The sequence below is a fragment of the Antrostomus carolinensis genome, unplaced genomic scaffold (assembly GCF_000700745.2).
Source record: "Antrostomus carolinensis isolate BGI_N321 unplaced genomic scaffold, ASM70074v2 scaffold34929, whole genome shotgun sequence".
NCBI lineage: Eukaryota > Metazoa > Chordata > Aves > Caprimulgiformes > Caprimulgidae > Antrostomus > Antrostomus carolinensis.
The window spans coordinates 201-15,146 of NW_010337015.1; the positions used below are offsets into that span (position 1 = coordinate 201).

The following is a 14,946-nucleotide window of genomic DNA, read 5'->3' on the forward strand; positions in this document are numbered from 1 at the left end:
GGCTAATTTAACTTAGCTCAGACCTGTGTAAGAGTGAAAGTCTTAACTCCTAAGTGAAGAGCTCTACAACCACTTATGTTATGGGGCTTACTAACTGTATTTCAGCTAAACTAATTCTAGCAAAAATATATATAATATTTCTAGGACAAGTCATTTCATAATTTTCTCCAAAAACACTGGGTGCCTTAGTATGCTAGAAGACCCTATCTGAAATCCTGTAGAAATCTATGTGTTTATGTTCTCTGGAACAGGGACTGAATCTTCAAACTGGACATGTGTGAAAAAATATGTACCCAGCTTTCTTACACAATCAAATGAAAAAAAAAAAATTCCTAAAGTTACCAAAGTTTGAAGAGTAAGACAAATAATGAAGCATAAGGAAATTCCAAGAAAAACTAGCACAATGTGTTCAGGGATTTTGAACATGATGTGTCTAGCCAACTGTTAACTCCATAGGATTGGAAAGAAAATGTAATTTAGTACAAAAACGTGAAGTTATAATCTGACAAATCCATTTAAAATAGCCAATCAGATACTTACAAATCCATACTCCAAGTCCCAGCACCAGCAGTAATTGAAAAACCTAACAAAAACAGCTCTCAAGAAATCGCCAATTAGAATTGTGATGTATGTTGTCATCGTGTCAGAGACTGTCAGGCGCACAAATTCCTGTAAGAGCAATATTTTATTTTAAGAATATATTTAAGTAATTAATAATTATAATAATAACTAAATACTGGACTAGATTCCTGATTATGCTTACCCTACCTCAATATGGAAAAGACTGCTCCTCCTCTACATTCACCAATTCTGAAAAATGCCAGAAGAAAAACTGTCCCTTGTTTGCTAGAGATATTCTTTGTTCTAATTTGTGCTTATATTACCAAATGAGACTTCCAGGGCATTATTAGATTGAGAAAGGCTTCCAGCCAAGACTACTGCTATAACAGAAATCTGAAGTGATCTTAATCTGCTTTTGATCCTTTTGACTTTGGAAATTAAAAAAAAAAAAATTTTTTTTTTTTTAAGTGAATGGGTTTCTTTCTAAGGACCACCAACTCCTAGTGAATTTGGAGAGGAAAAAAGGCAAACCTAATGGAAATCCTCATTCTTCTATTTTTATTTTAGTAAGTCCCACTAAACCATTCTGTAACAGGCCTTAACCCACTATCCCAAAACGTTATTACTCTCCCTGTTTTGAAATTAAGGAGAACATTAGTGCAATTATGAGCTTTGGGTATTCTTAACTTAGTATTCAGATTCAGTGAAAACTATAGAAGGGCTGTTTTTCCTGCCTGAATACTCCCTGCTGGTGATTTATTCAGTCAGGAGTCGAGATAACCATATGGGTGAAATTGTCAGAGTGATAGAATAACAGCGAAAGTTGTGATTCAGTGGTGAATTCATTCTCAAGCACAAATCAACAACAATGGGGTATGCTCAAACAAGGGAAAGGGGGATGTTAGAAAATTCTTTAGAAAATGCATTTTATATTAATAGGTCATTAAGAACAAATGTTCAGCTGAATAAAATAAAGTGATTGAGCAGATTTACCATTAAAACATGATTGTTCTTTTGCATTATGTTACTTCATTAAAGATAGAGATGCCTTCTCAAAAGCACATTCCTTTAAGAGTTATCACATATTTCCTTGTTGAGTTACTCTTTATGTCTTTTCTATAGCTCTGTTGTAGTCAGAAAATTATTTTGGTTGTTAAAAATTCTAGTGAGAATTACCACATTTATTAGGAGTTGTAATGAATCCCACTTTTCAAAATTGCTAAACAGGTTTTGCAGAGAGAAAGATAAATTAAGAGAATAGTGAAAAGTAGGGGGAAAAAATAAATGCTTTCAATGCTATCAACTACCAGAAGAAACAATTCAATACTAAACAGAGTCTAAAGAAACTCAAATATTTTTACTCAACTTTTTAGCTCAGAGTCCCATATTTGATTTTCCTCACATTTGCCCAACTTAGTGCCACTTACTAGCAGAAATAAAGTAGCTTTAGATATATCTCGTAACAGACTATGACCTATTTTCAAATATCAGCTCAAAGCAGTTACATTACCTGTCCTACCATTGTTTCCCAGCATGGCCCTCTAGGGACATCTGCAGGGTCCACCTGTATTGGAGGAGCAGTCGAATTTTCTGGGATAGTACCATTGTACAGACTGGCTTCCCATATTGTCATGTTATACTTGACTATCTTTTCTTCTTCCAACTACGTAAAGAAATAAATTGGAGAAAAAAATCTAAAATGAGCTTGTTACCAACTTTCAACCTTTTCTACTGCAAGACTCCCATTACCAGCTCAGGCACAGATGTGATTTACAGTACAGTAAGAAAATAATGTCTTTCACTGACATGTCTATGGCTGGCTAGAAATCTTCATCCTTGCCCAGCTACATGTTAAAAATAATGAAAGGAAGTAAATAGCTTGCCTTGAGATTGATTTCGTCCATTAAGGCAATAATGAAAGTGTAGAGATTTCCAAGAAAAAGAGCAAAGATTCGTCCCAGCTGCCATCTTAGAGCTATTCGGGGGTGGTAGTTTTCCAGAGAACTAATTACATCAAATAAAGTTGGGCAGAACATTCCTAAAAGTGACATAACCATATTCACCTGAGAAGGAGAAAAAGGGAAAAAAGAAAAAAAAAATGTTAACAGCAAGTTATTTTATTATTATTGATTTGGGTGGAGGGTGCATTTGTATTACTACTTTTAGTTTTTTATTTAATGAAAAACAGAATCCATTCTAGGAATTACAAGATGTTTTCACAAAAGAAGAAAGGCCTGAATAGTCAGTTGTAATCTACTGCAGATGGATAGATATGAACTTTTTTTACTTTTCACTTAAACCTCCAAAATAACCAATTGTTAGTTATTCTGACTAGAATCTACATTTTAATCAAAATTCTACAGTCAGAGAACTTAGCAAGATCTATTTCCAGTAGAGTTTTATGCAACATCTCTGCACACAGTGTTTGAGGTGGGCCCATACCAGTGCAGTGTAGAGTGGGACAGTTACTTCAGTCAACCATGGGTATGCTGTGCTTGATGCAACTTTGGACATGGTTGGCCCTTTTGGTTGGCAGAACAGAGTGTTGACTTATATTCAACTTGCCATCAACCAAAACCCCCAGATCTCTTTCTGTGGAGCCACTCTCCAGCCTCTTATGCCTTAGTTTGTAGGTACAACCAGGATTACTTAGGTGGAGAATCTGACCCTTGCTATTGTTAAATTTCATACAGTTGGTGATTGCTAAGCTCTCCAGTCTGTCTCAGATCTCAAGTCCTCACTTCATAAGCAAATTATAATCAACCCACTCCTTTCTGCTTGATTTTCTTAGAAACCTCTAATAAGATTAACTCATCATCTTAGCAGTATGGAAACTGAACAAGTTTCCTGAAAGTAAACTGAGAAAAACAGATAACTAGTTTTTATACAAAGTTTGAAATACAACATAGCTTGTAAGTTCTACAGACAGATGAGATATTCTAGTAATGTAACATTTCCAAATGATTGCTGAAAATTATTTCAAGTCTGCGTGAACCTTTTGATTTTAATTTATTATGTCAGCAAATAATGAAAATAATTGAAAAAGTTTAAGAGTGCAGTTATTCAATTTCAATTTAAAATAAAATTTCATTACAAAAAGTGTGTCTTTATGGTACTAAAAGAAGCCAAATAAGAAAAATTAAGAAAAAATATTTTATTTCGTCAAAAAAAATTAATTTTTCACACAACTTTAGTCTTCCAGTTGCTCTGAAACTAGCATTTCTCAGCCATGCTGAAATCCATTTTGCTAGAACTATTATAAACTTTAATAAATTTCTAACTTTCTGCTACCAAAAGAGTTAGGACTGCTCTTGCTTTTTTAAAAAAAATGTATAACAGCAGAAAGGCATTATGCCAACAAATAAACTCACTCACTTACAAATATATACATTTCCATTCTTAAAAAGTTTCATCCTTGAGACTGATATTCTTAATGAAAAGAATTAAATTACTTTTTCTCCTTTTTTTCTATTCTTGTTTTTTAATGAGTTCTAGAGCTAATTACTGGATTTTTGCATTTGTAGGCAATCAGTAGTGCATTCTGTTAATGGCTTGTGACACCGTGTAAGAACTATGGAGATTCTTTTAAAGAATTACAGGAATTCACTGATGTTTCCTCTGTTTTTAGATACCATTATTTGTAACTGGAATTACTTTGTTAAAATAAGAAGTCACTGTTACCTCATAACACTCAAAAAAGAAAAAAACATCTAAAACCTAGTAGCTATCATCTCTTGCAGCACTTGGGATTATAACTGAAAAAGGCAGAATTTATATTTAAATCTCCTGCCACTTTTTACCTTGTTATATTAACAGTTATGTTCGGTTTCATGCATTAATTCATTGAATACATTTTCTCTTCTGAGAATAGATATTCCTAGTTTTTGGTACTTCTAAAAGGTGATAAGGTGTTAATGATCAAAATATTGGTTATTTTTTCTTCATAATGAACTGTGTAAAACTTTTTATCTTAAAGTCTTCAAAGTATCTAATGTAATTTATAACACATATTGCCTCAGTCACCATTAAACCAAAGATTTTATGCCTATTATGGCCCAAAATGGCAAAGCTGCAGGAATTAACCACAGCCAAAATGATCAATCATGAATTCTTAAAATTCAAACTTACATTAACAGGCTGCATATTCTGTTTATCAGTAGAAATATTCAGTCCTATTGTGATCCTGCTGAAAAAAAAATGACTCTGTTGTCTCATATTCTCCTGTGGCAACTAGTTCCAGGGGTAAATGTCTGCATAAGAGGAGACGTCGCCAGTCACCCCAAAGGTTGGCCTAGCCCAACAGACGCCCAGGATGAACAAGAGCAAGGCAAACATGTATGAACAATAAGTCCTAGACTCCAATTACATTCAGTTTGGGTACTTGTTCAGTCAGATGTTGTTTTTACATATTTAGTAACCCCTAGAGGATTTCTCTTTCATGCCTTAGATTAGTTTTCCTTCAGATGGATGTAAACTGTGGCATTCATAGCCACATCTACCATTCCTTCCCTTTTGCTTTTCCTGCACCTTGCTTCTATTTAATTCCTTTGACGTCCCTTAGTTCTCCTACTGGAAGACATAGTGAATATGTATTTTTGGAAGAAAAAGTATGTCCTTTAGGCAGTTTTAAATATAGTAACTTAACTTTATTAAAAGTTTCCTTACTGCAAGACAGGAGTCATTGTTTTTCTTTCTCTTGTTTTCTATATTTTTATTCTATTCTGCCTTTTTTTTACTATTTATATGAAGCAAGCATATTCTTCTTATTTACTTTCTATCTGCATTTTTCCATGCCTTGACTATTCAAGCTCCTCATCTCAAGAGTGCTTCTAATTCTGGAGAAAAGATAAGAGGTGAAATGAGGCACAGAAACTTGCCAAGCTGAAAAGTGAAAAATTATTACAATCAAAAATGCAATGTTTTACTGGGACAAAATGTAGCTGATTGAGTTTTCAAAATCAAAAAACTATGATAGGTTCTATATTTCAAAAGCATAAACATTTCTCATGTATTTTCATAGATATGTTATCATTATACATCTTAGTTTCTTGTGAAGGAATTTGCTGAACAAAGAAATAGTCCATTGAATCATCCATTGAATTTTAGCTGCTTTAATCTAGTTTGATTTCAGAAAGGAGCTGATTTCTATTCTATCAATTATATTCAGGTGGTGGATCATATTTTTTTTTACTGTTTTTATCAGTGTCAGTTTCACTGCTCTATATGACTTAAAAATTGTGGAATGATATGCCAGAAGAGGGGTAGCATGCCAGTATGCGTACATGGTAGAGTTAAGGTTGATAACCAACATGGTTCTATATTCAAGTAGCTGCTGAGTGAAGCACAAAAGCCCTCTCTGCCCTACTCAGACAGAATTTTCCTTAAGAAAGCAATAACAACCAAGAGGCATCCACTAATTATTATTAAAACTCTGGTTCAAAACACATTTTTTTATCTCTGTGACATTAAGGACTACAGTTTCTAAGTCCCTGCATGACACTCTGAAAGCCAGAAAAGTACTGCTTACTCAAGGTTTTCCAGCTGCTATGAATCTGGTAAGAAATCCTGTGACTGCAATCACATCTAAACAACACAGTTTTAAATATTGAACATTGACTGCTTGTTGGTTAAATGGTAAATTCATTATGAGTAAGTAGTTTAGCTAAAATAAATCATAGCTTCCTCTAACAATTATTGCAGTAGCCATAAATTTGTCTAGCATATACTGCAGAAAGCACTAATAAAGACCTATTTTTCTAGTAAATATTGTTTCATTTTTAAAAAATAAATTAGAATTAGAAATTACATTTCATACTACTAAAAGCTGACTGATAATTTCTAGAATTAAAGAAAGCATTGACAACATGGCTTAATAACTTCAATATAAATCTACTTCATATCCACTACTAGGAAAATTAAAGTAAATAGCAGGGTATTTTTGGTAAAATATCTATGGGGTTGCTTCAGCTTGCAAGATCAGAAATGTTAAATCCATACTTTTTGTTGCTGGAAAAAAAAAATCAATATATGAAACTTATCTCCTCCTGGCCCAAATGTTGTTCTCTGATTCAGAGAAATCAACCTGTTTCCTCATAAGTTTTCTCTGCTTTTAAGGAGCTTTATTTAAACTTTACAGGAATGTATTTGAGAAAATGGTGCCTCAATACCGAAGAGGTACTCATAATACTTTCTAGGTTTAAAAACCTTTTTCTATCAAATGAGAAAAGTCAATTTTCTTCAGCAATTTTCATCCAATTTCAGAACACACTACCAAGGGAATCAGTGGTATTATTCTCCACTTCAGCAAAATTTCCAGAGTCATGAGGAAATAGTCACATGGTGCAGAATCATCATTGATCTATGACTAACCACCAGGCCATAGCCATGTATGAGGGGCAAAGCAAATTATGACAGAATCCCTCAACAGTCTCAGTCTGCCTGTTTACACTAATTTCCTAAACTCTGTGACACACTAGACATTTTCTCTGAACTTCTTAAGCTGTGGATATCTCCTCCTTGGAATCACTAAAGGCTGGGTTGGATGTGGCTTTAAGCAACCTGGTCTAGTGGAAGTTGTCCTTTCTCATGATCTTTAAGATTATATGACCTGTGACCTGACAGAAGTGGGTACTCCCAGTATGAAGAGGGAGTCTGGAAATTTAAGTTTTGACAGAGAAGGATAGTCAGAGAGAAAAAGGTGTTCTCCACAAAGTCCACAGTGGCACTTTCTTAGGCTGTGACCTTCCAGAACAGATGATATAAAATGTATTTGCCCTGGATTTCTCAAAGAACATCATAATTATGTGTAAACATTTTTTAATCCATTACTACATCCACTGTGATGAAATTACTTACAAAAGTATCTTAATATTTTTCTGAAAAATGTAAATGTTATATCCTGATGGTTGAATTTTATGTGAGTTGCATTTTCATTTGCTCTAAGTAGTATATTAAGTGTTTATGAGGTTTTTTCCTGATCAAAAATCTCAATTCATTTATCAATGATACAAACATAAAAGAGCTTGATCTAGAAAATAAGAAAAATGTTTAAATGGCTGTTATATAGAAGCCAAATATATTTATGTAATTAAATATTACTATCCAATCAAGTGTAATATTTCGTACCTCACTGATATGTCCATTACATGTCAATAAGAAAAATTCTTTAGCTAAATAACGGCAATGCTGCACACTGCACACTCCTTCAGAGACACGCGTGCTTCAGATCTTTGTTATGTAATACAGTCTCCTTACCAGTATTTTTTTGTAAGGCAAACAGAAGTAAAACAATGAATGCAAACATGCATATGTTTAACTGCTTTCCAGTTTGCAGCTAATATAACAGCTTTCAGTAGCACAGTACTTGTTAGTACAAATCTGTTACCATACCTTTCAAGTGAGAGAAAACTGAAGTCCTCCTGAACTGCTAGTCTATTGTCACACTTAGAGCTCATGTTGCTTTAAGCCAAGCAGGTTTGTACATTACTTTTTTCCCTATCAGATCTAAAGGTAATAACTTTTGTCAAGTAACTTAGCCCAATTTCAACAGCCCTATTTCTCTGGATTTCAGAGGTGGATTGATGGAGCTTTTTATGTTACTTTCTTAGTCAGGTTTTGGTGCTGAAAATTAGGGATTGACTTTCCTCGTTCCGTTGTCACGCATCCCAGCAGCTTTGTGAGGCTAGCATCTTTCGTCTTACCTTAAATCAGGAATCTGCTTTACACTCCAGCTCAGAAGATGAGCTTCTAGTAACAAAAAGCTAGTTTTACAACATACGCAACAGTGTATTTGCTAAGAAAGTAAAACCTGTCCAGGTTTTCATATAGCAACACTGACTTTAGGTGCTTACAGCACAATGTTAGGAAACACAATTACTTTCACTGTACGCCTCTGTCAGGCAAGGCTGAATCTGCTTTAGAAGAAAGCAGATTAAGCAAAACAAAAAGGCATTGGTTGCTTGGCCTGGGCAGCTGGAACTAGACAGCATGAGTTTGTTGCTACACTGCAGAGTTGTATCCATGAAGCCCCAAATAACTTTGGATATGCCCACACACTAGCCACTTTATTTGGCCAGTCTCAGAAGGAAAGCAAAGGAGAGCAGGCCCCTTGAAGAGACCTCGTGAGTGAAAAGAGCACAGAGGAGTAAAGGCAAAGGCCTCAAATAAAATCAAAGTACAAAGAGACATTTGAAAGAACCAGCCAAGGAATAGTAATTTTAATGAAGCAGGAAACAGAGAGACAAGAACAATTCCTTTGTTAGACATTTACCACCCACACTCAGAGCACTTAAATTCTCAGGATAAAAAGGCAACATGCAAAGTGGAGGAACACAGTTGCAAACCACATCTATTTTAGAAATGCACTAGCACGAACTTCATTTCTTTCCCACCACCCGTAGTTCTCCAGACCTTCCAGGGCAAATTTCTGGGATCTTCTGACAACAAAAAAGATGAGGTAGCCACTCCCAGCAAGTGTGCATAGGGCTAAGAAATTAGCAAGAACCCTCAGGAATCTAGTCAAGTGAATATTTTCCTCTTTTCGGCTTTCCTGCTCCTCCACGATAGCTTCCTGCATTTGTTAGAAAGAAAATAATATTATGAGTACTTTAATGGTCAAGACGCCACATTGCTTCCCCAGTTGTTAAAAGTCATTTAAATAAATTACAAAGATGTGAATATACATCTGGGCATCATGTTTTAAGATGAGATTAAATTGTCTCATAAAATCTATTTTAGACAGACCCTGGATTTTTGGCTCCCTAAAGTTCATTTTGCTTCCATTGAGTGACCCCCCACTGAGTCTCATTACACCTGCACTTGTGTGCCAAAAAGAAACCAGTATGTTCTGTCAGCTTGCAAGGTGTTATGAGGCTGAGTGACCCAGAAGGATAAATGTGTGATTAGTTGCCAGAAAAGGAACTGTCATACTTTAAAAATGCACATTTGTGAGAAAAGAGCAAGAAGTTTTATTCTGAAAGCCAGCAATTCAGAAGGAAAGAAAAGACAGTTTAGATGTAGAAGTCCTCCCCAAAAAAGCAAACAGTGGACAGCTTCAGACTGCAGAATAAAACATTTGCCACACATTTACCCTTGGCAAGGACTGATAAATTTTATGACTCTGGTGTAACTATAATCTCCAGCTCTTACTTTTGCCAGCAGAAAGGGCTTTTGCTCTGAAGTGTCCTCATGAAAAGGGAGTTTGGTTACAGCTTTGGTATAGAGATCAGTTGCCCAGAGGGGAAGCTGAACTCCTGCATTATAATAATTACTCTACATGTCTCTGCTTTTTTTACAGCTTGTGTTTGTTACATAAATGAAAGGAGATTGAAGGAGCTCTTGAGGAAAACTCCCATGACATCACCTAAGCCAACACTTCACCCTTTCTCTCTGAGGTTCTTTTCTCATATGCAAAGATCACAGTAAAGCTTCATGAGTTTGTTTCTCAAAAATAAGTTTCTGTCTCAACTGATTTGTATCCTTCTCCAAATAGCTTTCAGCAAATGACCTTAATAGGCGGTCAGGGAAAGCTCACAGAGTTTCAGTGCTTTCAGTCAGTATTTCTTCAATATTTGTTTTCCTGGGATCTTTTCTCTCTGCTGACTTTGAATGCAGTTATCTTTTATGCCTGGAGCTGGGATGGTGACCAGGGGGAGTTGCTATATTGGCTATATCATCACTGCAGAATGGATGGGTGTTGTGTGTGATTGGAAAGTGTGGCTGGTGCTTGGTCCTCCAGCTCCCATGCTGTATGTTGTCAGTGTGACTGCAAGTCTAGCATCTTGTTCACTGTATTCCATTGAAAATTAAATTTTCCTTTACATGCTGCACTGGTGTGTCCCAGTGACCCCAGTGTAGAAACACATTCTTTAACACTGAACAGGTAGGATATACCCTCTTCACTGTTTTCACTGTGGTACATCTCGCATCCTGCCCCAGATTCCTCACACAATGAATCTTGAAATCAACATACCCTATAAACTGAAAAGAGGTGTAAGAACACCTTGCATTTACTTGCAAACTGAGCTATATTTCATAATTAATTTGACAATAAAAATATATATTATGAAAGGAAAGTAACCTTTTTTTTCTTGCTGAAAAACAAGCATACATTCAAAATTCTGGGGCCAATTCTTCTGACATGATTAATAGCCCTTTATAGCTGATCCTATTGCTTTATCCTATGGTATCTCTTCAGTGTAGTGAAAGAAGATGATAATGTGAGATTGGCAAAATATCACCAACATTTAAAAAAAAAAAAAGAAATTCAGACAAGCACCATAGAAACTGGAAGTCAACAGAGATGAGAAAATGGAAAATATTATTTTTACAGTAGAATATTTTTTCTAAAATGAGTACTGCAACCACAGACAACACAATAGATGCCATTAATGCTTTTTTCTTCAACAATCAAAAGGAAAAAGTTAAGATGGCAAGGCACAAAGACCTAGACTCAGAAGTGTACAGAGCTGCCCAATTCTCATTTAAGCTTCTAGGCCCCTGGCACAGCTAACATTTGCTCTTAGATCCTTCTGACTCACACCAGTGTGAAAGACAAATCAAGTTATCTCTCTTTAGTGAGCTCTATTTTACCTTGAAGCTTGTTGTGATGGAGGCGAACTTATTGTCTGCTGTCTCGGGATTGCCAATCAGGTAGTCCCAGCTTGTGAACATTTTCCAGCTGAAATTAAAACTAGTATCATCCCCACCACCTTCTTCATTTGCATTCCTTGCCATTCTACAAAAGCCAGAAAGACACAGGAAGACCTCGTTAAAACTAGTTCTGCTATGTGAGCATGATTTTTAAATTGTTCCAAAAAAACCCCTATAATTGCAGTCAGTCATGTTATACCAAACCTGTAAAGTTCAGTCTGAAACAAGAGAGAAGGACTGAGATTTTAATATTTATACAATTTATGAGCTCACAATACACATTTCATTAACACCTCAGAGAAACTCAGTAGAAAAACAATATCAAGATCTCTCAAGTAGAAAACTGTAGAGCACCCTGAACTGCAATAGATTTGATTAGAGAATTCACAAAGAGAAAAAAAGAATTCTAAAACAACAAGCCAGAGCAAAATCTGGTTATACCGTACAGAAGTATCACTGATACAGCTTTCTATTTTCCCTTTCATCTTCTATGTATTTATAAACAAGATTTATAACAGAATCTACAAATACCAGATTGTTTCTTCAGTGATATGATTTAATCTTGGCTACTAACTTCTCTATTGCAAAGTGGTGTCATTCATGCAATAATAGTAGTCTTGATTCTGCATACTTTATCACAATTTAAACCATTAAGCACAAGGATGGAGTAGGGTACAAACCATTTAGTAGGACAGTAGAGTACAAAGCATTTAGTCTTCTGTATTGTATTGTTTTATTGGTTAGAGAAAGACAATGCCTATTTTAAATTTCACTAATGCAGCAAAGTTATGTTACTAATATCAATGCATTCTACATATCACATGTTTAACTATCCAATAAAATATATACTCTCAAATCTAGGAAGAGAATAGTAAGTAAATAATACAGAAAATATTTCCAAGCTGTCATAAACCAATAACCAATACAAGGGTTGGGATTATTTTGTTTGTTTTACTGCTCATATACAGAAGGGACAGAGATCAAGAAAGGTTCTTGGTAGGATTGGTCCTGCTGTTGGTTTCTAGACTAAGATATTTCCTTCTCAATAGTTCCTAATGAAATAGTGAACAGTCTTGTGGTTGGAATATAATTTCTTTGAGACCAGAAATGTTTCCATTTTATGTTGTGCACTGGAAGATCTGTGGGAAGATAAGCCCTAAATATTTTCCATAACCAGAATAGTAGTGTTTAGAATCCTCACAACCTCTTTCACATAGACATTCCCTTTCATAGATCTCAGTAAACAGCAGAGAAAAGGTAGCAACTCTTGTTACACTCCTTTTAGTTCCTGTGCCCACTGTGTTGTCTTCTGGATAAACAGCAAAGAGCAGAAGACTGGAAGAACTACTCATGAGATTACTGAAATATTGATCAGCATTTGTGTCATGTGGCCAGATGGGAAGTTAGTACCTACAATGTATTTCTTCCATAAGGATATTCCTTTGTTTGGGCCTCAGGGATTTTCTGCTAAAATATTTTTTTTATTATTATTTTTTTTGTCTGGGTGGCATTTATAGGAATACAATTGTCTGAGGCTGACTTTTCTAGTCTTCACAGCTACATTTTAAAAAATATTTTAATGTATTTTTTCAAGCTAAACTAATTACTTTTTTATTGTAGTAGTATATAGCTATGTTCCTCTTCCAAAAATACATATGTGTAAGTTGAAGACTTTTTTTTTTCTTTTTTTCTGAAATGCTTCTTGCCCTGTGCAGGAAACTGCGTAATATTTGAAAAACAGAACATGAATTAATTTAGTGCTCATGCAAGGGAAAAATACTGGCTTCAGCACAAAACCATGGAAATAGATTAACTGCAGTTTTCTCTATATTCACAAGTGTCCTTGAATCTTGACATGCAATGCTCTGATTTTTTTCAACCAAAGGCATCATTTAAAGCCACCACTATAGCTAACTATATTATTGTAGTAGGTGGTCACCTTGCTTGAAGCAAGATTAAAGATTATATTCATTAGCAGCCTATCTCCTTAGAAACTATCAGAATTATCACAGTTCATTCCGATAGTGAATTTGGCTATAGAATAATAATTTTATTTCATTTAAATTCTGATCCTAAGACAAGATTCAAGTCCAGAATCTGAGAGCTAAAAAGCTAACATATTGCCAGTTGTACTGCCTAGTCCGTGTTTCACTTATCCCTATGCTTCCTACTTTTTTAACATTATGTTGTTAGCATTATATTAAGCATAGTTCTCACAGTACCTGGGATCATCTTGCATTCCACAGGATATTAAACCTTTACTATGGCCAGTAACATTAATTATTCTATACCACTGTGCAAATGTGACCTTACCACTATCATCTCTCTGAGAATCATTTACGGCTGGCTGTGAGTTACACACAGAATTATTTGTCATGTGTTTCTTTATTTCTTGTCTTCTTCCTTCTTTGAACAATTTGACTCACATAAGGTTATCATTAAAGGTAGAACAATTGAATTTGCTGGATGTTAGCTTACATACTGCTAGATGCAGAATATTATGAAAAGACGGTTTGATAGCTTTGTTCCTTACTTTACGCATTCATTTTTCACTTTGAAGCTGCAGGACGGAAGTGTTATGTTACTTTGGCAAAGATTTTTCCCATTTCCATGATACTGCAACAAAGCTGTTGGTACAGAACAGTAGGTAACTAAACACAGGCTGAAGGAATCTTATATATATTTGACCTTACACTTGATCTTGCATTGTACTGCCCTTACAATTAGCATATTTTAAAAAACATAGTCAACAGTGGAATTGTCTGCCTTTTTGAATGCATTTTATTCCAGAGTAGAGGAGAACTTACGTTCGAATGACAATCATAAAGCTGTAGCCAATAGTCCCAACTCCAACAAGGAAATACGAAAGAGGCATCCTGAACTTGAGCCATCCAATTGTCCTCTGGTTATTGTAATAACCATAAAAGAGTACAGAATACTGTGCAAAGCCCTGAAAAGTCAGCAAAAATTATGTCACGTCTGTTGAATATGCACATAATCAGATCTTGTACCAATAGCAATGTACTGAAACATTCATTTCAATGTATTCAAAGCAGTCATAAGCATCACTATAATAAGTTTCACAGGATGGAAAATCTCTCATTTGAAAATACTTAGAGCATTTCATATCAATGTTCAAATCTTTTATCTTTAAAACTCTTCACGAACACACCATCTACTATTTAATCAGTCAAAACTTTTTAATTTGCATACTTCTTGTAAAGCCAAAAACATTTTGGTTTACAAAATTTGTTTTACAAAATTATTGCAAATAAAATGTCAGATGTTTGACCTAATTTTCACATTTCTAAATTTTACTTGAATAGCCTATTTTATATAAAATTCCCATACGCTTTCTTTATCTAGCAATGTTGTCTTCTGCTCATGGGGTGATAATTTAATATACATTTACTAACATTTAGCTACATTTTATGGATGATTATTCAGTATATGAGGTTTTTTAACACTTAGACTCCAAGTCTGTGAAACCTGCGATACAAGTTTTCCTTGTCTCAGCAGTTCAAAGTGTTCTAAAAATCTTAATAAGAATTATCCTCTCTTCTATGGGTTGCATTTCTGATTTTTCAAAATTATTTACTAGTACATGATTAATTGTAAGCAATTGCTGGTATCTTAAATGATACAAATATCTAAAACTTCCTGATAATCCTCAGGTTAGAGGAAGAACTCATCTCCTACAAGAAGACTGTAACCATATCTTTTACAAGGACAGCT

General features: G+C 34.8%; 1 protein-coding gene across 1 annotated transcript; it reads right to left on the reverse strand.

Moving 5' to 3' along the window:
* Positions 1 to 540: 540 nt before the first annotated feature.
* LOC104530481 (transmembrane channel-like protein 1) lies at positions 541 to 14,162 on the reverse strand (the record flags this gene model as incomplete). Its single annotated transcript, XM_010175071.2, has 6 exons — positions 14,019 to 14,162; positions 11,152 to 11,296; positions 8,936 to 9,130; positions 2,445 to 2,624; positions 2,072 to 2,224; positions 541 to 669 (listed from the first exon to the last, which is right to left on the reverse strand). Coding segments are annotated over exons 1-6 (870 nt in total), but the record flags the coding sequence as incomplete, so codon positions are not given.
* Positions 14,163 to 14,946: the final 784 nt, after the last annotated feature.